Source organism: Ostrea edulis, chromosome 4 (genome assembly GCF_947568905.1).
Source record: "Ostrea edulis chromosome 4, xbOstEdul1.1, whole genome shotgun sequence".
NCBI classification, from domain to species: domain Eukaryota; kingdom Metazoa; phylum Mollusca; class Bivalvia; order Ostreida; family Ostreidae; genus Ostrea; species Ostrea edulis.
The window spans coordinates 43881855-43908719 of record NC_079167.1 but is presented as its reverse complement, the minus strand read 5'-3'; the positions used below and the strand labels follow the sequence as shown (position 1 = coordinate 43908719).

Below are 26865 nucleotides of genomic sequence, written 5' to 3'. Positions count from 1 at the left end.
TTCCACTCAAGTAATTGAATTAGTAATTTATTCCACTCAAGTAATTGAATTAGTAATTTATTCCAATCAAGTAATTGAATTAGTAATTTATTCCAATCAAGTAATACACAAGATCGCGACTACTTTTTCCGTCTTGGTTTTAAACTTTACTTTCCCCTTTCAAAGTCTCGCGAGACCCAGAGTATGCGAGAATTTAGGCATGTTGGTAAATAATACCAGTTCTGCAACTTTTGTCGTGATCGAGTCACCAGGCCTGGAGGTTATAAAACTTTTTTGAGCACATTCTCATACTCAGACACAAACTATGTTCTCTAAATCGTACACATACTCAAAAGTGAAGGTTATAAAACTTTTATAAAATCATTCTCACACTCAAATGGAGTACATGGCTCAAGATTTTTCGAGTATGTTTCAAAGCTTGCTCAGAGTTATACCCAAAACAAAAATGGCTGAGTTTGAGTATGAGTACGATAAAAGTTTTATAACCTCCAGGCCTGATTTTAACAATGGTGCACTATCATTGCATTGCAGTAGACTGTAGTAATGATTCAAGAAAGAAACAATACCCAGAAATATCCACAAATGATAGATTGTAATGGAAATGTGGTGGATTTTTTCCCACTGCTGTCAACCAGGAAATCCCCAAAGCTGATAAGAGCTTGCGTCAAAACATATAGCTCCACGAGCTAAATTCAGGAGCTCATTTTTCCCGTATGCAGATGTTTTTACACACCTTTCATTTAAAAATACTTTTAATTGTGGAAAGCACAGGTTAAATCGTCTTCCGATGACATGTTTGAATAAACAAAAAATGCCCAAGATCGACACGCTTTTCCGGACTTCTTTACAAGAGAGTTCCGCTAACTCGGTATTTACGATCTTGCGTATTAAATTAGTAATTTTTTTCCAATCAAGTAATTGAATTAGTAATTTATTCTAATCAAAGAATGAAATTAGTAATTTATTCCAATCAAGTAATTAAAAGATTGATTTATTCCAATCAAGTAATTAAATGAGTGATTTATTCCAATCAAGTAATTAAATTAGCAATTTATTCTAATCAAGTAATTAAATGAGTGATTTATTCCAATCAAGTAATTAAATTAGTAATTTATTATAATGAAATTAGTAATTTATTTCAATCAAGTAATTAAATGAGTGATTTATTCCAATCAAGTAATAAAATTAGTAATTTATTTCAATCAAGTAATAAAATTAGTAATTTATTTCAATCAGGTAATAAAATCAGTAATTTATCCCATAAATTATATATAAATAATTATATACATGTAATTGTCTTATAAATAATTATATATGCATGTATATTATACGTATTTTATTTTATATTACACAAGTATTAACACTGAACAGAAAATGTGACATATTGACCTGTTCAAGTCCTCCTTTCTCCACTGTTTATAAGAGCATCATTGTAACAGTTATTGTATGATAGTCATAAAGCTAGCACTAGTACTTACTTACATGAATATATCTCATGAATGTATATGTAATTATGCATGTGCACCTATATCAAATATCATAATAACCATGCAGTTTAGAAAATGCTTTATAAAGTATGCTAACGTGAAGCTTCGCAATTCGTACCCTCATGCATTTTCAAAAATGAAATTAATTCTTATATTAATATTTTACTTTCATTTCTGCCGGAATTCCCAGCTGTTAAAATAAAATGCTATATTTATCAAGATTCAGAAGCGCATTATTCACAAATGCATCGCATTCATGAGAAAATGGCTATCATTACCCTTTGTAAAGATATCAAAGGCAAAAACAGTGGAAATATTTTCAAATACACATGTACCTTATTTTATAACCAAGGGAGGGAATATATGACTATTGGCGGCATATGACAAAGTATTTTGATTAAGTTGCCCACATGCAGAAGTCACCATGGCCAATCTTAGGACTAGGAATTATTAAAAGCCCTATTGAAATATTGAATAGAAAATAACCATTCATAAAATGTAAATCGTGTGTGATTCGCAGGACCTTATTTCTGCAGCCTTCACTTGTTGTATTTGTCATTGAGATACAATTTCTATGAAATATATTTATTTATCAAGTATTTATTTATCCAGTGGATATCGCCCATTTCATAAATTTTGATTATTACACTATGTTTTCCTACTCCGCGGGTGACATCACAAATATACGTGAATCTTACATAGTTTGTTTACAAACCTGCCAGAGAGCGAAACTCTTATTAACAAGATCAACTAAGTACTCTATATCATGAAATGAACGACAGCTGCAACAGGATGTAAGATTAACAATGCACAGTGCTTTCAAACAAGTTAGTTTAAAAGATTAAGTGAAAATAACATGATACCTGCCAATCAAATTATGCACATAACTGGTCACAAAAATATCCAATTAATCACCAACTACAGCAGTTTAAATGAAATCCACACAGAAATATTTTGACAATTCTTTCAAATTCAACAGCTTTACAACAATGCGGATCCTCCACTCAGATTCAATTCACTCAAGTTGCCTTTTGAAGCACATTGAATACTGTGGCATCATCAGTATTTCTGGGGGATTGATGTTTGTGGATTTCGACGGGTCACTCTTACACATGAATTTACTTGTCCTCGAACATTGTTTTTAAACCAAGTAGAGTCATCTCTCTTAGTGACATCATATCGCTTACCCACGGAATTACGTCCCCTTAAACCAGCAAAATTTTGCTTACCCATGGACATTAGCCCTCACGAATTAAAATGATTCCCCAGCAGCAATGTTGTGTAATTCAAATTCATCCCAAAAAAAAATACCGTGTGTGATCTCTGACTCTGTTCACTGAGTTAGTACAAAAAAAATGATTAAATAGTACATTAGATTCTATAATATATGTGCACATGTCTGATTGTACAATTTTGATGACATGAATTGATGTAGACTTAATGCTGTTTATCACTTTCTTCATTGCAGTTTGCTGGCCTGTTTGGGTCTGGTGGAGAACAGTTCGGTCATCCTGGTGGCCAGTATGCTGGTCTCGCCTCTCATGGTAAGCTGGTCTCTACAGAAGTTTTTATTAACTCACCAGAGCCAATGACACCAGTGAGCTTTTCTGATCAAAATTAGTGGTGGTGTTGTCAACTTTTCCACAAAATTAACTTTTCTGTGAAACTGTCAGTCTAACACACAACTACAGGTATGATTTTCCACATTTGACAGTATGTTTGAGAGCAAGATTAAAGTTTTATGCATAAAATATCATAATAGCATTACCATGACTACAACACTCTTGTGCTCCGTTGACAGGGTCCGATCCTCGGGGGTACTTTTGGGACGGTGATGCAGAACAAGTCGCTGAGAAACCTCGGGATAAAGAATGAACTGATTGGTCTCTTTATCTGTGTCATCAGTGGTGAGTACACAGACCTTAAACATTCTGCCTCGTGTAACTCGAACCCCAAAACTCGGGGACCCACTCACAGCAAACTCACTTTATATAGCAAGCGTTCATGTTTACGTTACTGTTGAAGAAATCACTACGCTGTATTACCAAAAAAATTACATAAAATGAATTCAAACAACAAACTAAGTACAGGTGCCCTTTGATATCTCGACCACTGATATCTCGACCACTGATATCTCGAAAACCCAGGATTTCTCTGGAGCAACTGTGCAGTCCCAATAAAAACATACTGCATAAATGATTGAAATAAACCCCAATATCTTGAACACAGTCCGGTAAAACTCTGATATAGCGAATTTTTGTGGACACTCTATAAAAATTCGCTATAAGTGTAATTCACTATATGTTTATAGCGAATTCATAATTCAAATATAACAAATTCGTTATAAAACTGATTTGTTCTACATTTATATCAGTTGTATAAGATAGCAGCAATCGATATACAGTAAAATATCTGTATCTCGAATATGGTTTATCTCGAATACCCCGCTTGAGTCGAAGTCGACCGCCGGTCCTGGCCGTTTTCCCTATATAAATAATTAAAAAAACTTCTGATATTTCAAACACGGTAATCTCGAATACTCCGCTTATGTCGAAGTATTTTCAAGGTCCCATACCCTAAATTCACCTGGTTTATCTCAAAGTGCAGTCAATTTTCCGCTCTGCTTACCATACCTGGCGTCGTTAAGTCACACATTCACACCCGCGGCTACATCAATTATAATTAATGACCGCTAATCCACGCTTGCCTTTTCCAAGTAGACCCAGGTCGCAATAAATGGTTCAACAGCTTGGGTGATTAGTGAAGCCTTTCAACATTATGGCTAAAGTTCACCGCCAATTATGAACTAACACACCCAATTCCAGGGATGGTGTTTTGAATGACACACGCTCTATCATTAACATGTAGGATAGATAAACGCACAAAATTTTCGAAGTACGCTTGAAGGTAATGCTCTTAATAACGATAATGCATTTAATAACACATGCTTCATCATTAAAACTAGTACAGAGAAAACACAAAAATTCCTTTAATAAACATTTAAAAGTTTTTTGTTTTTAAATCCGTCTTTTTTTGTTTCTTACGTGATAGGTTCTTTCATTACAACGCAATAACTACAGCCCAGTCTAGCTTGGACATCAGTAAACTTAAAGTAAGCATACAGGCACGATCATCTTAATTTTGAAACACATTGTGAATTCAATTGGATGTTTATATATATTTGAAATACGAAATGTTTGTCTTTGAAATTCCACAATATTAATTTATCAACTTGTATTAAACTTTGAGAAACGGCAACGGGGTTTTTGTTTATAATGCAAATCCCATACTATGCATCAAATATCCTCCTCCTTCAAAAAAAAATATCCAAGATTGATTTTGGATATCTCAAACCCCTGGATATCTCAGAAGTTTTTTTGAGGTCCCTTGGACTTCGAGATAGAGATATTTTACTGTACTTGCGTTTGTATTGTCTCTAAGAGAAATTAAGCCTATGTATTTTCGAGAAGAGGTATTTTTATACTAGAAATATCCACATTGATATATATATGATAATTCATCTTGATGGATTATTAAGTCATGCAAGAACATGTCGAAAGAAAAATGTCAACAAAATTATGCACAATACATACAAACAATCTATTGCAGTTGTCATTTACTTGTTACTTTACACAAATAAAGAAATGTATGATAAAATAAATGCAATCAAACTTCAAATTTAATTAACGGGAATAATAAACAATACTGACAATATATTTGCTAAACGTATGTGTAAGAATTGTTTTGCATTAAAAACCTCTTTTGAAAAAATGCATTCAGAAATTTCGTAATAAGTGTGGATCCTTTTTGGCAATGGAAAGCGATTTGTTAAAAATCACGAGTTTAAAATGAAAAAAAAATTTGTTATAAAAGGTGATTTTTAGATTTTTATATAGAATAAATTTGCCAGGGAAATCGATTTCACTCCACTATAGCTGTAATTTCGCTATATTCGTGTTCGCTATATTTGAGTTTCACTGTAATCTGGATTATGCCAGTTTTATTGAAGTGGAGTTAATGACCCTATCCTTTAAAATTACTGTGTTTTATTGAAGTCAAGATAATTTGCCACTCTAATGAACAGGATAATTAGATAAAAGTGCAAGTATCACTCAATCTAATGAAAATCAGACTTGTATATTCTGCTCCTCAACGATATACTTCTTTACAATTGAGCAAAATATACAAGTCCAATTTAAATTCACTGCTCTGTTGATCACATCTACCATCACCCACGAGTTTGAGGCATTCCTGAAATCAGTCGGAAATTTTGGTCTGTCTTGATTTTGATTATGTAAGCTGAGTTTAGCATGTATGAAATCAATGCAGACCTTGGGATGACACGTTAATCGTTTCTTAGTTAAGGTACATTTAAGTTGGCAACTACTCGGTAATGGTGTTAAATTGTTTTGTAGTTTGGGTACGTATAATTCATTACTACTTGGTATGACACGTTAATTGTTTGGGTACAGTTAAGTCAATAACAACTCGGTAATGGTGTTAAATTGTTTTGTAGTTTGGGTACGTATAATTCATTACTACTTGGTATGACACATTAATTGTTTCGTAGTTTGGGTACAGTTAAGTCAATAACGACTCAGTAATGCAATGTTCAATACACCAGTTTGCGCAGATATTTTATATCAAGGTAAAAAACTATAAATATGAAAGTGAAGCCTAAATCATTTAATAACTTTTAAAGCGATGACTTATCAACGATGCTGATTGGTTGAAAAATTTGTTTGATTTCTCTGTCAAAATTTCGTTCGGAGTTCATCTGCACTAAGCACGCGGGACTACTTTTCTCTGGAATGTGTCTTCCCCGTTCTAATTTTAGCGCTATTTATAGAACGGGATTTTCCACACAAGCATTTATATAACGACATGCATTCGTTTGATTTTTGTTTTTCATTGTAATATAAATAAGCACAACTAAAGATATGAATAAAATACAAATTAATTTAAAGAAAGAACATACATAAGCGATGACATGACAGAATAGTCAACTTGATGACGTAGATCACTTACTGGTAGAAGTAGACAGATTACACGAGTTCCGGTATGAATCGTCTGCTTTACGAGATCAATAACATGACGGAGCAAGTGGCGAGTTCTGATCTGGTAAATATTAATGAAATTGAACTGCGTTATATGGGACCCAGTCAATGAGTGCGTTTTAGATGAAGAGGTGTTGAACTTTTTCCTTGATATTGAAATGGAACCGAGTTGCATTCCACTGTTCCAACGACACAACCAGTGTTCAACGTCTCCTCCAACACAATGCAGCATAAATCCAGTCACCACTTGTTATCTTCCTTTATATCTAATTCAGCTTTTAATCATTGCACCTTTAATTTGGCGTATAATCCATTTAAATCTGCACAGTAATGGTTCCTGACCTAAACGCACAGCCTTGAGTTTTGATGTTGTTTTCATTCTTATATATATGTATTCCTACGCGCCATTTCAAAAATGTTAATTCAAGCTTTTTGATGGAAGAAACTTAAACATGGTCCCCTTGACTTCAGGATATTGAGGTTTAACTGTATTCATGTGCTCGATCCCCTTGACTTCAATATATTGAGGTTTAACTGTATTCATGTGCTCGGTCCCCTTGACTTCGAGATATTGGGGTTTAACTATTTATGTGCTTGGTCCCATTGACTTTGAGACACTTAAGTTTAACTATTTATATGCTTGGTTCCCTTGACTTCGAGATATTGAGGTTTAATCATGTGACTTTGAGATATTGAGGTCTAACTGTATTGATGTGCTTGGTTCCCTTGACTTCGAGGTATTGAGGTTTAACCATGTGACTTTGAGATATTGAGGTCTGACTGTATTGATGTGCTCGATCCCCTTGACTTCGAGATATTGGGGTTTAACTATTTATGTGCTTGGTCCCATTGACTTTGAGACACTTAGGTTTAACTATTTATATGCTTGGTTCCCTTGACTTCGAGATATTGAGGTTTAATCATGTGACTTTGAGATATTGAGGTCTAACTGTATTGATGTGCTTGGTTCCCTTGACTTCGAGGTATTGAGGTTTAATCATGTGACTTTGAGATATTGAGGTCTAACTGTATTGATGTGCTTGGTTCCCTTGACTTCGAGGTATTGAGGTTTAACCATGTGACTTTGAGATATTGAGGTCTAACTGTTCCCTTGACTTTGAGGTATTGAGGTTTAACCATGTGACTTTGAGATATTGAGGTTTAATCATGTGACTTTGAGATATTGAGGTCAAACTGTATTGATGTGCTTGGTTCCCTTGATTTCAAGGTATTGAGGTTTAACCATGTGACTTTGAGATATTGAGGTCTGACTGTAGTGATGTGCTTGATCCCCCTGACTTCGAGGTATTGAGGTTTAACCATGTGACTTTGAGATATTGAGGTCTGACTGTATTGATGTGCTTGGTTCCCTTGACTTCGAGGTATTGAGGTTTAATCATGTGACTTTGAGATATTGAGGTCTGGCTGTATTGATGTGCTTGGTCCCCTTGACTTCGAGGTATTGAGGTTTAATCATGTGACTTTGAGATATTGAGGTCTGACTGTATTGATGTGTTTGGTTCCCTTGACTTCGAAGTATTGAGGTTTAATCATGTGACTTTGAGATATTGAGGTCTGACTGTATTGATGTGCTTGGTTCCCTTGACTTCGAGGTATTGAGGTTTAATCATGTGACTTTGCGATATTGAGGTCTAACTGTTCCCTTGACTTCGAGGTATTGAGGTTTAACCATGTGACTTTGAGATATTGAGGTTTAACCATGTGACTTTGAGATATTGAGGTCTGACTGTATTAATGTGCTTGATTGGCAGGTTTGTTGTTTGGAATTATCAGTGGATCAGTGTCTAACAGGGGAGCTAACTGGGGAAGTACAGACAGCTGGCCGACCAATGAAATGAAGGCGAGGTATGTTAAATTGTTTACGGGGTGAGCAACAACTGATACTGTCTAAATGTATTGTGTGATATAAATACAGTAAAACATGCTTATAATGAATTTTCACGCTTATAATGAATTCACGCTTATTGCGAAGTGGTATTCATTCCCCTATGAGAGGTGTGTATGTGTGTGTGTGTGTGTGTATATATATATATATATATATATATATATATATATATATATATATATATTAACGAAGTTTAGTTATTAATGAATTATTTTTCACAGGCCCTGGAGGTTTGCTATACCTAACCATGTTTTACTTTACAAATATGTATGTGTGCAATGTATGTTATATATAGGTATATATATGTATTGTATATATATTATATATGTATTATGTAACGTATTTATGTATGTATGTATGCATTGTCGGAACCCGCAGGTTTTCTCTCCGTTAAACTGCATTCAACCCAGGTTGAATGGAGAGAAAACTTGTGGTTTCTGATGATGGTATGTATGTAAATTTGTATGTAAATGTATTTAATATGTAGATAGCTTCTCAGTACATCCATCTGTTTGTCTTTCACAAAAGCATCATGCTGGTCCATATCTTTTGCAAGTACGTTGGCTTCGTGCATAATATTTCCGGCTTGCATTTTTCTTGTAACAGCTGATTAAAAAGCAACACGAGTTTGTTATTGATGGAATGGTTTATCATTTTTCAGGGGTGTAGTCAGAGGTTTGTGGGTGGGTGTGTTCATTGCCCTGCCTTCTGGAGTGGGTGTGGCTTTGTCTGTACTGGGAGGGAATGCTGGATCATTGGTGGGTGTGGCTATATCAGCCTCTCTCCTCCCCCCAGCTGTCAATGCTGTAAGTACAACAGTCCTGATTGTCTTCTGTACACTGAATTTACTGATTATCTAGTGCATGTTGTGTTTGTATTGATAATGATTATCTAGTGCATACTGTGTTTGTATTGATAATGAAAACCATGAAATTAAACTCAAGTATCACAAGTAGAAGTGAATGTTAACGAGATAGTTCAGCAAATTTAGAGGCGAGATCACTAACTAGATAATTCAGCAAATTTAGAGGCGAGATCACTAATGAGATAATTCAGCAAATTTAGAAGCGAGATCACTAACGAGATAATTCAGCAAATTTAGAGGCAAGATCACTAATGAGATAGTTCAGCAAATTTAGAGGCGAGATCACTAACGAGATAATTCAGCAAATTTAGAGGCGAGATCACTAACGAGATAATTCAGCAAATTTAGAGCTGAGATCACTAACGAGATAATTCAGCAAATTTAGAGGCGAGATCAAAAGATTGATGTTGGATAAAAATCTAAATTCAAATAGTTAGGGGGAGGGGGGATGAAACCTCCAGTAAGTTTCTGTCATCTGACATCCATTTTACTTCAGTGGAAAAAGAAAGAAGACAAATGACTGTTAAAAACCACATAATGATATTGCATTTTAATGAATACAGCTGTGCTTTAAATGTACACTTTTATTTGTGAATAGACAATAAAAAAGATAAAAGTGTTGTTTATATTTGTATCCTTTTACTTGTCAATTGATTAGTTTCTACATTCATCATAATATTTAGTTTTAAGGGGGGGGGGGGTGTCTTGGTGAAAGCTAAGTGAATTTAGTTTTTTGTCAGACATTGAACTTTTGATCTTGCCCCTTACGTCCCCTACATGTTACTTTAGTTTGTGGTTTCATTACAGAAAACAATGTACAAAGACTCTTCTTGCAAACGGATTTTACTAGAGCTCAATATTAGCGATATCTCACAGAGTATTTGTTACCTTTTGTAAGTTGGTGACATTTACCTTTGACCTTTTGACCTAAAGGCAAGAGAGTCATCGTTTTGTTATAGAGTATCTGAAATATTCCAATACAATACCTGGCCTAAAAATAATAATGACTAGAGGTTCATCCTTTAGTCATGACAATTCTAATAGGAAATTTTACTGCTCCCCAGGAAGGGGGGGGGGGGTCGTTTGAAGACCTGAAAATAACAAAAACTGACCTTTTTATATAAAAAAAAATATTCAATTAAAGGGAGGGTGTGTTTCAACCCTTGTAACCCTCCCCTCTTGATCCACCCTAGAATCTGTATTGTATTCTGATTAAACAAAAGGTAGTGAGATACTTGATTCACTGTGAGAGATGAAGAATGTTTGTATGTGTTATGGTGATTAATTCTGTGTTTTTACAGGGTGTGTTTGTATGCATTATGGTGATTAATTCTGTGTTTTTACAGGGTGTGTTTGTATGCATTATGGTGATTAATTCTGTGTTTTTACAGGGTGTGTTTGTATGCATTATGGTGATTAATTCTGTGTTTTTACAGGGTGTGTTTGTATGCATTATGGTGATTAATTCTGTGTTTTTACAGGGTGTGTTTGTATGCATTATGGTGATTAATTCTGTGTTTTTACAGGGTGTGTTTGTATGCATTATGGTGATTAATTCTGTGTTTTTACAGGGTGTGTTTGTATGTGTTATGGTGATTAATTCTGTGTTTTTAAAGGGAATGTTTGTTTCTGTTATGGTGATTAATTTTGTGTTTTTAAAGGGAATGTTGTGGATGTACTCCATTATATCCGCCGTTAGTCCCCCGGACCGAGACGTAGCCTACAGGAACATGACTGTTGGAAATGTCTCCTATCTGGAGGAAGTTTATACTGCGACGGAGACCCTAGGCTGTAAACCATTCCTGAACAATAAGTACGCGCCGGTACACAGCTGTGACATGGCCACCGAGGCGCTGATACTGGGGCTGATCAGCCTCACTCTCACTCTCCTCAACATCCTCTGTATCTTCCTCATGGGGATCACCTTCCTCAAGGTACACAGAATTAACCTAGTCATGATTTCTTACCTTCCTCAAGGTAACTTGTACACAGAATTAGCCTAGTCCTGATTTCTTACCTTCCTCAAGGTAACTTGTACACACAATTAGCCTAGTCCTGATTTCTTACCTTCCTCAATGTAACTTGTACACACAATTAGCCTAGTCCTGATTTCTTACTTTCCTCAAGGTACACAGAATTAACCTAGTCATGATTTCTTACCTTCCTCAAGGTAACTTGTACACACAATTAGCCTAGTCCTGATTTCATACCTTCCTCAAGGTACACAGAATTGACCTAGTCCTGATTTCTTACCTTCCTCAAGGTACACAGAATTAACCTAGTAATGATTTCTTACCTTCCTCAAGGTAACTTGTACACACAATTAGCCTAGTCCTGATTTCTTACCTTCCTCAAGGTACACAGAATTAACCTAGTAATGATTTCTTACCTTCCTCAAGGTAACTTGTACACAGAATTAGCCTAGTCTTGATTTCTTACCTTCCTCAAAGTAACTTGTACACCCAATTAGCCTAGTCCTGATTTCTTACCTTCCTCAAGGTAACTTGTACACAGAATTAGCCTAGTCCTGATTTCTTACCTTCCTCAAGGTAACTTGTACACAGAATTAGCCTAGTCCTAACTTCTTACCTTCCTCAAGGTACACAGAATTAACCTAGTCCTGATTTCTTACCTTCCCAATCTGATTAGAATAAAATCTTTGATCCGCTCTGTTATTGTTATGTTGCAATAAACATACAATGTATTACGACATAACAATAACGGAGCGGATCAAAGAGCTTATTTTAATCAGATTCTTACCTTCCTCAATGAACTTGTGCACAGAATTAGTCTAGTAATGATTTTTCACCTTTTCAAGAGAACTGTACACCGTATTTGATATCAACATGTAGCATTTGTTGAGTTATACTGCCCTGTGATGAAGCATTAAGACTGTTTTGTTGAGTTATACTGCCCTGTGATGAAGCATTAAGTCTGTTTTGTTGAGTTATACTGCCCTGTGATGAAGCATTAAGTCTGTTTTGCCGTTTAGATAAAAGCTGTGGCTCCTCAACACACCACCACGGACGCCACGCGAGATTTCTGGAGTGAAGATATCCAGGTGTCGAAGGAGTCGTACGCCACCTCTAAAGGCCTACAGAGTATGCAGCTCGCCTCTCAAGCTCGCAAACTCCTGGAGGAGTGGAAGGTACAACATCAGGCCTGGATTTCTCCAAACAAAATGAAGTCGGAATTTGGACTTAAGTCTGAGATTTTGCTCAAAGTTTGACTGCTTAAATAAAAAAAAATTCAAACTTTGGGTTGAGATTCCCCCCCCCCCCCCCCGAGAAATCCAAGCCAGGGATGGCATTGGCAAAAGTTTGAAAAGTAATTTATATATGACAAAATAACTCAAGGAGCAGGTCTATGTGTAGTGCTGTATTACTGATTTACACAGCTGTTAAATTTTGCTATTTTTAGAATGTTAACTATCCATTATCATTTACATGGAATGGACATTTGAATTTGTTAGTGCTTAAAAATGCTTCAGTTTATGCTTAAAAATGTTTCAGTTTATGCTTAAAAATGCTTCAGTTTATGCTTAAAAATGCTTCAGTTTATGCAATAATTGTTATGACTGAAATTCCATTTCTTGAAATAAATTTGATGTAAAGATATGTATTACAACAAAATTTGATACAGCACAAAAATGCTATCCTTCTGATTGATGTACATATATAACAATTATGAAAATTATTGAAAATTGGTATGTTCCTGTACATTGGTAAAAATTCTGTAATCTGTTTACAGCAAGTGAAAGGGGACACCGCAGAAAACACACTGAAGTTTCAGGAAATGCTAGAGGTAAGAGTTTTGTTTGATATTGAACATAGAATCTATAGGTGTCAGCCTTCAGGGCAGGGCAATATGTCAAGGTTCTGCCTCCATCTTATAAAAATGAGAGCTCGTAGAAACCTGTACATCCTATTCATAAATGAGAGCTTGTAGAAACCTGTTCGTTCTACAAGAAAATGAGAGCCCGCGCCCTTTTAACACACAAGTATGTTGATTAATATTCAAGTAGCCATCAACTGACATTGAAGGAGGAGAAATGCTGTCACATGCAGAAGTCGAGCTGTAGGAAAATGACATCGCTCTCTATAAGTAACTTTCCTGAAGGAAAATGGCATCGCTCTCTATAAGTTGCTTCCCTGGAGGAAATTGAATCACTTTTATTTCTATATTGCTGAAATACATGTAAAACCTCGTAATCAATAGACCACTTGCAAATTGAAGTTTGATATCTTCGATTCATTTCTTGAGATCAAGTACTTACGTAAGTTAAGTTGCCTCATTACACCCGAATTTTATTTAATGGCTCATTAAAGCATCTCATGGAATATGATTTCACCATCGAAAGAATTATATAAGCTTTCAATTATTTTATATGAATTTATTGTTTTCCGGAATGATAAAATGGGTGTTTCATTTTCAAATAAGAGATTTTGCTTTGGTACATGATATGAATATTAACTTGCCGATGTGACTCATGTAAACATTCTCATTCTTTAAATAGAATATTTAATGAAAATTATTAGTTATTTGTTGATATTTTTCAAATCTATGGCAATTGAAGTAAATGACTAAATTTCAGAAATATTGCTATTTTTAGATTTGAACCAAACCAGAGAAAAAGATCCCGATCCCGATCAAAATTGATAGCAATTACTAAAATAATCAAATTGCTGCTAACTTATATACTGTTCATCAAGAAATTAGTTTGTGTTATGAATTTATTTAATTTATAAACCATTTTATCTAGGGAATAGTTTTCTGATCAAAATGTTCTCTACAACCACTTTTAGCTCACCTGAGTCGAAGGCTGAAGTGAGCTTTTCTTATCAAAAATTGTCCGTTGTCTGTCGGCGTCGGTGGCATAAACTTTTCACATTCTTATCTTTTTCTCCAGAACCAATGGGCCAATTTCAACCAAACTTAATACAAAGCATCCTTTAGTGAAGGGGATTCAAGTTTGTTGAAATGAAGGGCCATGTCCTTTTCAAAGGGGAAATAATCACAAAAATAGGGTGGGGTCATTTAAAAATCTTTTTCTGAAGGACCACTGGGTCAGAAAAGCTAAAATTTACGGGAAAGCTTCCTGACTTAGTGGAGATTCAATTTTGTTGAAATCATGGCCCAGGAGTATGTTAGGGGCAACAATAGGGGATCAAAGTTTTACATGCTTACAGGAAAAATCTTTAAAAATCTACTTCTCAAGGACCACCGGGCCATAAGAGTGGATATTTAAGTGAAAGCTTCCTGATTTAGAGTGTCGATTCATATTTGTTCAGATAATGGCCCCTGAGGGTAGGGTCAGGCCACATAAGGGGATTAAAGCTTTACATGCTGATATATAGGATTATCTTCTTCTCCAGAACACTGGGCCAATTTCAACCAAACTTGGCACAAAGCATCCTTGGGTGAAGGGCTTTCAAGTTTGTTCAAATGAAGGTCATGCCCCCTTCATAGGGGAGATAATGCAAAAATATGGTTGGGTCATTTAAAAATCTTCTCAAAAACAACTGGGCCAGAAATGCTGAAATTTACATGAAAGCTTCCTGACAAAGTGGAAATTCAAGTTTTATAAAAATCATAACCCCTGGGGTTAGGGTGTGGCCAAAATAGGGAATCAAAGTTTTACGTGCGAATGTATAGGGAACCAAACTTAGCACAACGTATCCTTAGATGAAATTTGTTAACATGAAAAAGGCCTTACAGAAAGCCATACAATAATTAATGAACTTGTAGTAAATTTTAATAATTAAGTTTGATAATTAATGAATTTTTAGTCGTTACCTTTGAGCAGTTTTTTCTGAACCAAGCTGCTTGTATAAAGGTAGTTTTGCTCAAGCTTGTTTATTGCTAGGAACTGCTGGTCGGATGAACAATGTGGCCTATGGGCCTCTTGTTTATAATTCTGATCAGGTTTGCTTCAAATTTGAAAAATCACAGTAACACTTGTAATGTAAGTCGTTTGTTTTATCAGTCTGGAAATTAATGTGTTTTTTTTTTAATAGGATGTGGAGAACAGTCCGGAGTACAGCCAGTTCCTGCCCAGCATCGGAGGATTGAAACTGGTAAGACAGACTAACGGCTAAATTAAAGGTTACAACAAAGGCCACCACTGATTACAACAAAGGCCACCACTGATTACAACAAAGGTCACCACTGATTACAACAAACTAAGGTCACCACTGATTACAACAAAATAAGGTCACCACTGATTACAACAAAGTAAGGTCACCACTGATTACAACAAACTAAGGCCACCACTGATTACAACAAACTAAGGTCACCACTGATTACAACAAAGTAAGGTCACCACTGATTACAGCAAACTAAGGTCACCACTGATTACAACAAACTAAGGCCATCACTGATTACAACAAACTAAGGTCACCACTGATTACAACAAACTAAGGTCACCACTGATTACAACAAACTAAGGTCACCACTGATTACAACAAACTAAGGTCACCACTGATTACAACAAACTAAGACCACCACTGATTACAACAAAACTAAGCTCACCACTGATTACAACAAACTAAGGTCACCACTGATTACAACAAACTAAGACCACCACTGATTACAACAAACTAAGGTCACCACTGATTACAACAAACTAAGGCCACCACTGATTACAACAAACTAAGGTCAGCACTGATTACAACAAACTAAGGTCAGCACTGATTACAACAAACTAAGGCCATCACTGATTACAACAAACTAAGGTCAGCACTGATTACAACAAACTAAGGTCAGCACTGATTACAACAAACTAAGGTCATCACTGATTACAACAAACTAAGGCCACCACTGATTACAACAAACTAAGACCACCACTGATTACAACAAATCCAGATCTGCAAATCTACTGTTATATTTTAACTTCTCAGAACCTTTCTTTTTAAAGTACAACATCATACAGCAGAATTTGTCTGTTTGGTGTTAAAAATGTTGAATCGTCTGGCTAGAATGTTTTTGTTTTGGTGATTACTGTGGATTATATGACATGCTGACACAAAAGTTTGATTTTCACACTTTATAGGGCCTCCGTGGCCGAGTGGTTAGAGCATCGTGCTCAAAATCACACGGCCTCTCACCTCTGTCGGCGCGAGTTCGAATCCTGCTCTCGCTAGTAAGTGAGAAAGTTTCCCAGTTTACTTTTGGAAGGTAGGTGGTCTCTTCCCAGGTACATTGTATCTGGGTTCTCTCTTCCACCAATAAAAAACTAGGCGCCACCAGATAACTGAAAAAATGTTTAGTGTGGTGGAAAACATCAATCAATCAATCAGACTTTATAATTGGTGGAAGGTAGGTATAAGTGCAACAAAAATATCTACAGACTTTATATCACGAGTTCAAAGGTAATGGTAAAACTGAACTTACATTGAGGCCCCGTTTTTAGCTCTTCTGAGCCGAAGGCTCAAAGAGCTAATGCTATGGCCATTTGTGCGGTGTGCGTAAACTTTTTAGAAAAAGGGCTATAACTCAAGAACCCCTTGGCCAATTTTTTTCAAATTTGTTACAGGGTATCATTGGCCCAAGGGCTTTCATACATACTAAATAAGGGATGTGACCCTTTAACAAGGGGAGATAATCAGGAAAATACAAACAAAAGTTGTGGTTGCTAAAAAATCTTCTTCTCAAGAACCACTGGGCAGATTATCATCAAACTTACACATAAGGATGAGGATATGTTGTAGATTAAAAAATTTTCAAGGCATTACCCTGGGGCAAAGGGCGTGGTCTCAAGGTCACTTCAAAGTTGACCTAAATTTATATTTCCTTAAATCTTTGATATTTTAGTCATTATAAGGACTAGGATCATCAAATTTTGACAGTTGATGCATCTTAGGACCTTGTGTCAAGTTGTCTCAAAAGTAGATCACGGTGACCTACTTTTTGAATTTTGCAGGTATTTATTTTAAAATTAATTTTGATGCATATCTTGGACACTTTGAAGCCTATGATCATCAAAACTTGTCAGTTGGTGGATCATGGGACCTTGAAATGCGTCAACTGAAAAATAGGTCACCGTGACCTACTTTCTGAATTTTATGGCTTATCATTTATAGATATATTTTAAGTTGTTATTTCAAATACCGAGAGGTTTAGAATCATCAAATCTTGTAAGTTGATGCATCTTGAGGCCTTGAAACATATTTATAAAAAAAGTAGGTCACAGTGACCTACTTTTTGAATTTTGCAGTTATTCAAATTTCACATTTTCAATTTTAGATGCATATTTTGGGCACTGTAAAACCTAGGATCATCAAACTTTGTCAGTTGATGCGTCTTAAGTCTTCGGTTTGTGTCGACCAAAAAGTATGTCACCGTGACCTACTTTTGGTATTTGACAGCTAAATTACTATATTTCAGACACTATTTGACCTACAATCATCAAACTTTGTCAGTTGATGCATCTTGAGTCTTCGGAGTGTATCGACCAAAAAGTAGGTCACTGTGACCTACTTTTGGCATTTGACAGTTATGAGTCTATGGAGTGTGTCGACCAAAAAGTAGGTCACCTTGACCTACTTTTGGAATATGACAGCTATATTTATATATTTCAGATACTATTTGACCTACAGTCATCAAATTTTGTCAGTTGATGGGTCTTGCATGTTCGAAGGGTTTCGACCAAAAAGTAGGTCACCATGACCTACTTTTGGAATTGGACGGCTATATTTATATATTTTCAGATACTATTTGACCTACAGTCATCAAACTTTGTCAGTTGTTGGGTCTTGCATGTTTGAAGGGTGTTGACGAAAAAGTAGGTCACCTTGACCTACTTTTGGAATTGGACGGCTATATTTATATATTTCAGATACTTTTTGACCTACAGTCATCAAACTTTGTCAGTTGATGGGTCTTGCATGTTCGGAGTTCGCTGACCAAAAAGTAGGTCACCATGACCTACGATTGGAATTTGACAGCTATATTTCAATATTCAGATACTAATTGGCTTAAAATCATCAAACTTTGTCAGTTGATATTTCTTGGGTTCTCAAAATGTGTAAACCAAAAAGTAGGTCACATTGACCTACTTTTTTTGAATTCTTAGGATTTAACTAAAGATTTAGAATACTAAGAGGCTAAGAATAGAAATGGTGGGTTTGTACAATTTATCAGAAGAGCGATTCTAGGCCCTTGGGCCTCTTGTCTAATTACAGGGTAAACTAATAAAAAAGATAATGATAATTTTTATACATAATCAACAAATAACATTAGCTATATACTAGCTATTTTACCGACTTGTACGAATGTTTGCGCAAGGAGGCCTTTGAAACTAATGGGAGAGGTGAGGTGGACCTCTTCTTCCTCCTCTCCCTCCCCTTTTCTCTCCCAAGATAATCAAGGTCAAATATCAGGTCAAAGTGGCCACATTCTTGTTTCAAAAATACATGGTAAAAGTAAATTAGGGTAAAAAAAAAGGCTGTTGTGTAATGATGATATAGGTTATGTTAGTCAGTAACTGATTTGCATGAAATCTTTTCTTAGCAGGCAAATTACTCTGATACGGTATACGTTTGTGATGTTTGAGTGGTTACAGAACTATTAACGTTTTCGCTGGTGTAAATGTCACGTTATTCTGTGGAGTGTTTCCTCTTCGTTCTCCATTTCATTTTTCATCTTCTGAATCACAATTAACTGACCGATAGATTACACATCTTCTGAATCACAATTAATTGACCGATAGATTACACATAGTATCTGTAATTCATCATTTAAATATTGATTAACTTGGCAATGAAATTATGTCATTTAATCTCACTAGATATATTATATTGATAAAACATGAAACGCAATACATAGCCATTTTTAAAGACATCAGTCAATACTAATGTTCGACAGTGTATGGGAAACCCTTAATTTCTATCACTTTTACTTGGATTACGCTAATATGACGATCATTTAACTGACTGGAGTGGTGAGATTTCACTTTTTTACGACGTAATATGTAATCAGTATTAGAGCAGTCCAGCAATCTTGATTGATTAGATTGGCTTAAGCAACATCACCTCAGCAGAAAAATCTGGAAGCTTGATCAAAATTTATATCTTCATTTGAAGATGTATTGTGTGCTATAGTGTGCATTTGAAGATATCCCAATACATTTACAGCTGTTTGGTCTCATTGTTCAATTAACTCTTATGGGCAGTTTCAATGACTTCCCTACATTGTTAAAAGTAAATGTCAAATATTCTGCTGGACCAAAAAATGTATTCTTTTATCTATTTAGAAATAGATTTATATCAAATGTTGTAGCCACTCGGACAGATTCTTATGTTTTTCTTCTGTCTTATTTTACAGTATTCTCGCTACTTACAAAAGGACTTTAGAAGTGCCCGACAGAAGTATCAGGAGGATTTTATTCCGGAGTCCAGGGTAGTGGAGGAGAAGACAAAATCCGGGTACAATGTGTACAAAACGTACCATGGACTCCACCGATCCATCCGGAAGAGAACCAAGCCGCGTGTCTCCTTCGACCTTCTCAATGAAACTCCCACAAAACCAGCCCCACGTCCAATGTCTGACGGGTACCCAGCGAAAATTTCAACAAATAAGCAGGCAGCGGCATCATTACAACTGAAGAGTGACCTGTACTCAAGGCGGACGTCCAAAGACAGCAAGTCTCGTGACCAGGAAACACGATTCGCAGTCAGCAAAGTGAACGAGTCTTCTCCGTCATCCGACGTAAGGGATCCATTGTTAAACACAAGCAACAGGAAGTAGCCTCGCTAGTATATGTATTCATTATGCAGTCATTAGGCTATGTATATTTATCTACATTAGTGTAGGTATCACCTTTCCGTTGTTTATAATCACTATCTATCAGCAGCATTATATAGGAAATTAGGACACAAGTCAGAAGGCTTATATTACTGTAAAGGTGGTTATTTATGCCTGGGGAAAAATTACAAATAATTAGCGCTTATATTTCCCCCAGGTGTATAGTTATAGATATTTAATATATTATATATTATTATATTCATTTATTGCGTATTTTTCCCCATGCGTAATGTTGGACGTGGAAAAATGTGTACTTAACCCGTAAATAACCACTATTACAGTAACCTCGCTTTCTACATGTACGCTAGAGGTAACTGTAGAGGAGAAATCGACAGGCAGACATTACCCCGGGTTAACTCACTCCCTGTACGTGTGCTGTTATTTGCCAGATAATGTATAATCATATCGTTACCCTGTAGTCCCATTACATGTACTTCTATTATTGTTTTAGTAAAAAAATCATGTGGTATCAAATGTTACGTATATATATATATATATATATATATATATATAGTTTATTTATTTCTAAGAAAATTTTTGTTAGCTTTTCTGATCAACTCTAGTAGTCTGACAATCGTCTGAATACAGGTCTGGCAATTATTTAATCTTTTCAGGAACCGGCCAATTCAATCAATTTTGGCTCAAAGCACTCTAAGGTAAAGAGAATTCAAGTAAAGGGTCATGCCCCTTCTAAGGGGAGATATTTAAAAAGTTTTCTTCAGAACCACTGAAAAAGAAAAATAGATTTTATGTAAAAGAATATACAAATACCAATGTAATATGTCCAAACCATGACAAACAATTCATCAGATATTTATACCTCCATGTAGTGTAAGACTTAATCAAACTCTGACAAATAATTCATCAGATATTTATACCTCCATGTAGTATTTAAGACTCGATCAAATTTTTCTTATTCATTGCAGGAGTTTTATTACTATTGCTTAAATTTCTGTGTATGAAATTTTTGGGGATTGGTCCATGTGATAAAATAGTTATTTTGAAATAGAAGTATGGACTAGCTAGGGATATACAGATAGAGTTTTATAATGTTTCTTCAGGTTCTGTCTATACAGTATGCTCTGTCTCGTCATCAAATATCCATTCTGGGGCCCGTTTTACAAAACAACTTACAACAAAGTCGCAAGTCTTAAATTGTATTATACAGTTATTACTTTAAATGAATGAATTAAAACTTTTCTGAGGCTTAATTTTCAATATTTTCTTGAAAAGATATTTTGCATTCGGAGTGAATGATTTACAATAAAGTTGATTATTCCAGCATGTAAAGTTTGTCGTAAGTTCTTTTGTAAAACGCGCCCCTGCATTCCAAAACTGTATGGAACGGTTTCTTCGCAAAGCAGGAAATGTGCCTCTTTAAAGAACCACAGGGGTACAAAGTGCCAATAACATCCTTATGTAGAGTAAATTCAGGTTTAAGTTCAAATTATGAGCAGGACAGGGTCACAAGAAAGATTTCAAGTTTGTGTAAGAATTTTTTTTTTTAGAAAAGGGATACAATTTGTCAAATTGATGCACACACATCCTCATGTGGTGTAGATTGAAGGGTTTTATTTTTCAAGCCATGAGTCCTGGGGCAGAACCACAGGCACCTTTTTTTGTAAATAAGTTATGATGTCTGTAATAATAGTAGCAGAACAGGTGAGCTGTGTAGTCCATAGGCCTCTTGTTTTGTGGAATATTTGCGATATGAATGTTTTAATTTCTATTGATTGATTGATTGAGGTTTTATGCAGTTTTTGCAATATTTCAGCCATTTTACAACGGTTTTTAATTTCTGATATTGATCTTGATAGTGGGAGGCGAGGTGTGAATGGGAACCTTTTCTATTATTAGAGAAGGGTCCTAATGATAAAGGAACCAGTACAGAGTCTGCATTAGAGGAACCAGTTTAGGGACTCTCATTTGCCATATTACCTTAGATATTGTGTAGTATTTGTAACAAACCATTCTGACATTATGTACAATTTTTTATATGTAATCATGCAAACTTTAAATTTATGCAAGTAGAAACTTTAAAAGCAATGATAGATGACATTTGCAATGTATTATGTAATTATATAATGTCATTTATTGTCAACAATGAAAATTTAATGTGCCTTCACATAATCAACATACACTGTATAAGTGTTACTACAAAAAAATCAAAGACTATCTCCATGAATCTTTTTAATTTGGGATTTCCTTTAACAGTGAACTGTCAACTGCCTAGTCCATTTCTAGGAAACATTAGATCCACCACTGTTTTTTCACTTGCTCTTTTTGCAGCTTAATTGCTGTTCATTCCATTGACTGTGGTCCATAGAAAAAAATTACCTCAGAATTTTACACATATTTAATCTTTTATCTTTTTTTTGTGTCTTTTGTTCTTGTTTTTTATTTGTGATATTGTCCAATAATGACTGTTCCATTAGCATTGGTAGCCTTGTGTATACAATATTGTTTGATTTTGTCAACTCGGGACTGTTAACATTGTTAGATTTTGTGTATGTGTCATCGTCGGAAACCCACGGTCAGTTGCACTCCGTTTACCTTGGAGTGCGACCGACCATGGGTTTTACAACGATGTGTATGATTTTGTTCACTCCGGACTGTTCAGTTAACATTCGATTTGTGTGTACAATATTGTAAAGTTTGATTTTGTTAACTCGGCTTTTCAGTTTACATTGTTAGATTTGTCTATGTGAGTTCATAACTTTGGACTATTCAATGAACAATATTTACATTTTTAATGTTTTTGCCTTTGATATTGCTACAAATTTTAATGACAGCCATTTCCTCATGAATGTTTGCAGTTGTGAACAATGCATGTATGATCAAAAACAGATAAATATTGTATGTTTTTTAACTGCTGGGAATTCTTGACAGAAATGAAAAGGGTATGTACATCGAAAAAATACACGTCATCTTTGAAAATGCACGAGGATATGAATTGCAGGGAAGTGTGGCAGTTCATGCCCTTGTGTATTTTCAAAAATAAAGTTTATTTGTTCTATGTTTAGATGTGTGTATGTGATCTTGTTAACTTTGGACTGTTCAATCAATTGTTTGATCTGTTAACTTCAATCAACAGTTTTGGATTTGTGTAAGGGATTTGTAATTTGTCAAATATTAATTGCCTTCAATCAACAGTTTTAGATTTGTGTAAGGTATTTGTGATTTTATTGACTCTGGACTTCAGTCATAATAAAATATAATTTCAAAATTCAATCAGTAAATTACAGAAAAATCACAATTTCTTTTGTTTAGCAACAAATCACGGTCGGTTTAATTCACGGAAAAACAAATCTTAATATCCTGAACCCAATTTCGTATCAATATGATAGATTAATTCACTGAGTGTTAAATTGGCGGAAATTTTGTTTCAGTGAATATAGCGAAAATTAACTCCATGAGTTAATTTCCTGCTATACAGTATATGAAACTTGCACAATAAAAAAAATGCAAGAAGGTACAAGAATTTAAGAAGTTTAGTCAAAGATGAAACTTAAGTCTATCAATTTTTGCTTGAATATAAATCACACTAGGATGAAGGTGAAACGTGATCAGATAACCACATATCAAATTTCAGATTCCTTAGCTAAAGCAAAAGTGGAGAAAAGTCCGGAATACTACATTTACCAGTCATAAAAATCACATAAAATCCTTCGATTGTGATATGAAGTTGATCAGTAAACATACAACAGCAAATCACATAACAAATAGCAGTATGAGAAGACACAAGTCCGGTATAAGTCGTGACTATTATTTCCTGTCGGCAACGCCATGCAGCTAAGTGTACTAATGATACTGTTTATTTTATCTTTTAATGTATATTTGTTGGAGAGTATTACCTGTATTTTAATCCAAGTATCATATTGTAGTTTATTTCTCAATCAAACTAATTGTTTTGTATGATGGTGCTTGTTTTTTAGTTTAATTAATTTTTATTATTCTGTGATACCTTCAAATGATGATATAAAATACATTTTACCCGCTTCAATAAATTCTGACGTGTCAGTTGAGTTCTATTTTCTGTAGCTATGTCACTATTACAAGCCGCATGATACGGCTACCATGTATAACATGTCATGACTTAAATACCATGTGATGTGACTACCATGTATAATGTGTCAGGACTGTTAAATACCATGTATAACGTGTCATGACGTTAAATACCATGTGATGCGACTACCATGTATAACGTGTCATGACTGTAAAATACCATGTGATGCGACTACCATGTATAACGTGTCATGACGTTAAATACCATATGATGCGACTACCATGTATAACGTGTCATGACTGTTAAATACCATGTGATGCGACTACCATGTATAACGTGTCATGACGTTAAATACCATGTGATGCGACTACCATGTATAACGTGTCATGACATTAAATACCATATGATGCGACTACACTTTATAACACGTCATGACATAGTTAACATTATACAAATATAGCCCTTTCAATCGGTCGATCCATAGATATATCGACTTCAAAGAAAATTTAAACATACCTCACACGATATGCTTTTCTGTGAAGTCGATATATCTATGATCGACCGATTGAAAGGGTTACATTTGTTATATTATTTTTCAAAGAATGCTGAACAAAATTAGGGAACATAAATTGCAATTTTTTTTAACATTATTGAGATTAAAAAAATATAGTAAGTTGTTTTAATTTCAGTGTGGGTTCTTTATACTGATAAAGTAATTTTATGAAACATGTAATGAATAAAGCATCTTCCCATTTCAGGAAATTATGACAATTTATTAATAAATTCAACTCCCGAATCTATTATTAGAAAGTACAGGTCAATTTGAGTTTTTTATGTTTATAATTAGAGAGACCGGAAAGAGAATTTAATTGGTTGGAATGACATACGTAAGTGAATCATATTCATTGCTGCACGTAGCAAAATTTCTCTAATCTATTATTAGAAAGTACAGGTCAATCCGAATTTTTCAAAGTTTATAATTAGAAACACCCAGTCAATCCGCATTTCTATACTTTGACACGTGATACCAAACGAACCAATGGTGAAGTGCATTACAATACATTAAAAATAATATAACGTCATGTAATATGACCATCACAAACCATGTGACATAGTTAACATACATCATGTAATATGACCTTCACAAACCATGTGACATAGTTAACATACATCATGTAATATGACCTTCACAAACCATGTGACATAGTTAACATACATCATGAAATTGACCTTCACAAACCATGTGACATAGTTAACATTCATTATGACCACAAACCATGTAACATATATATATTTTGTTACCCTTTTTTTTTCGTTTGGGTAGTTAACGTACATCATGTACAGTGCTCCATCGATATATTGCCCTTGTTATAATGCCACCCCTGCTTATTGCCTGAAAATCCTAGAGAACAGATTTCTCCCCATGTTAACACCCCTGTTATAATGCCAACCCCGCATAATGCCATGTGCCACTGATTTTCATAAACAAATGGTCAAATTTTATAGGGTGTACCCATGGTAATAACCTAATTACCTAACACTCATCAGTAATCGCATCTGTACTTTGATAGTGGTGGGGTGAAGTGTGACAGTTTGGACAAGGTATGCAGGTGGCCAGGTTAATTACTAATAATTGCTGAATTAAACACCAGATAATTTAGATTCAGACAAAATGGAGTCCAAATAACGTATTGAATTTCTTTTGACTGCGTAATTATATCAAGGGAGCACTGAAATATGACCTTCACAAACCATGTGACATAGTTAACATACATCATGCAATATGAAATCCGCGATTTATCCTAGGTAGTGACCAATTCATTACAATAGCTGACTTTTCATTTTTCAATCGAGGTGAAAGTTAAAGGTCTATCAAAGGAAACAACAAATATATATTCTGTAGACAGCACACAGATTTCTATATTGTGTAGACAACAAAGACCTCTATAATGTGTAGACAACACACAGACCTCTATATTGTGTAGACAACACAGACCTCTATATTGTGTAGACAACACACAGACTTTTATATTGTGTAGACAACACAGACCTCTATATTGTGTAGACAATACACATACTTCTATATAGTGTAGACAACACACAGACCTCTATATTGTGTAGACAACACACAGACCTCTATATTGTGTAGACAACACACAGACCTCTATATTGTGTAGACAACGCAGACCTCTATATTGTGTAGACAACACATAGACTTCTATATTGTGTAGACAACACAGACCTCTATATTGTGTAGACAACACACAGACCTCTATATTGTGTAGACAACACACATACTTCTATATTGTGTAGACAACACACAGACCTCTATATTGTGTAGACAACACAGACCTCTATATTGTGTAGACAACACATAGACTTCTATATTGTGTAGACAACACACAGACTTCTGTATTGTGTAGACAACACACAGACCTCTATATTGTGTAGACAACACAGACTTCTATATTGTGTAGAGAACACATACTTCTATATTGTGTAGACAACACAGACCTCTATATTGTGTAGACAACACACAGACCTCTATATTGTGTAGACAACACACAGACTTCTATATTGTGTAGACAACACACAGACCTCTATATTGTGTAGACAACACACAGACCTCTATATTGTGTAGACAACACACAGACCTCTATATTGTGTAGACAACGCAGACCTCTATATTGTGTAGACAACACATAGACTTCTATATTGTGTAGACAACACAGACTTCTATA

At 35.0% G+C, this 26865-nt stretch overlaps 1 protein-coding gene across 1 annotated transcript in view; it reads left to right on the top strand.

Moving 5' to 3' along the window:
* Nucleotides 1–24138, top strand: part of LOC125672078 (uncharacterized) — a 32756-nt gene extending 8618 nt beyond the window's left edge. Inside the window, exons 7-15 of the mRNA XM_048908176.2 lie at nt 2956–3031; nt 3289–3394; nt 8317–8410; nt 9112–9256; nt 10977–11249; nt 12308–12463; nt 13066–13119; nt 15333–15392; nt 19639–24138. Of these exons, the coding sequence (XP_048764133.2) occupies nt 2956–3031; nt 3289–3394; nt 8317–8410; nt 9112–9256; nt 10977–11249; nt 12308–12463; nt 13066–13119; nt 15333–15392; nt 19639–20061 (1387 nt within the window). The 3' untranslated portion in view covers nt 20062–24138. The remainder of the gene's footprint in view (nt 1–2955; nt 3032–3288; nt 3395–8316; nt 8411–9111; nt 9257–10976; nt 11250–12307; nt 12464–13065; nt 13120–15332; nt 15393–19638) is intronic.
* The last annotated feature ends 2727 nt before the right edge of the window (nt 24139–26865 follow it).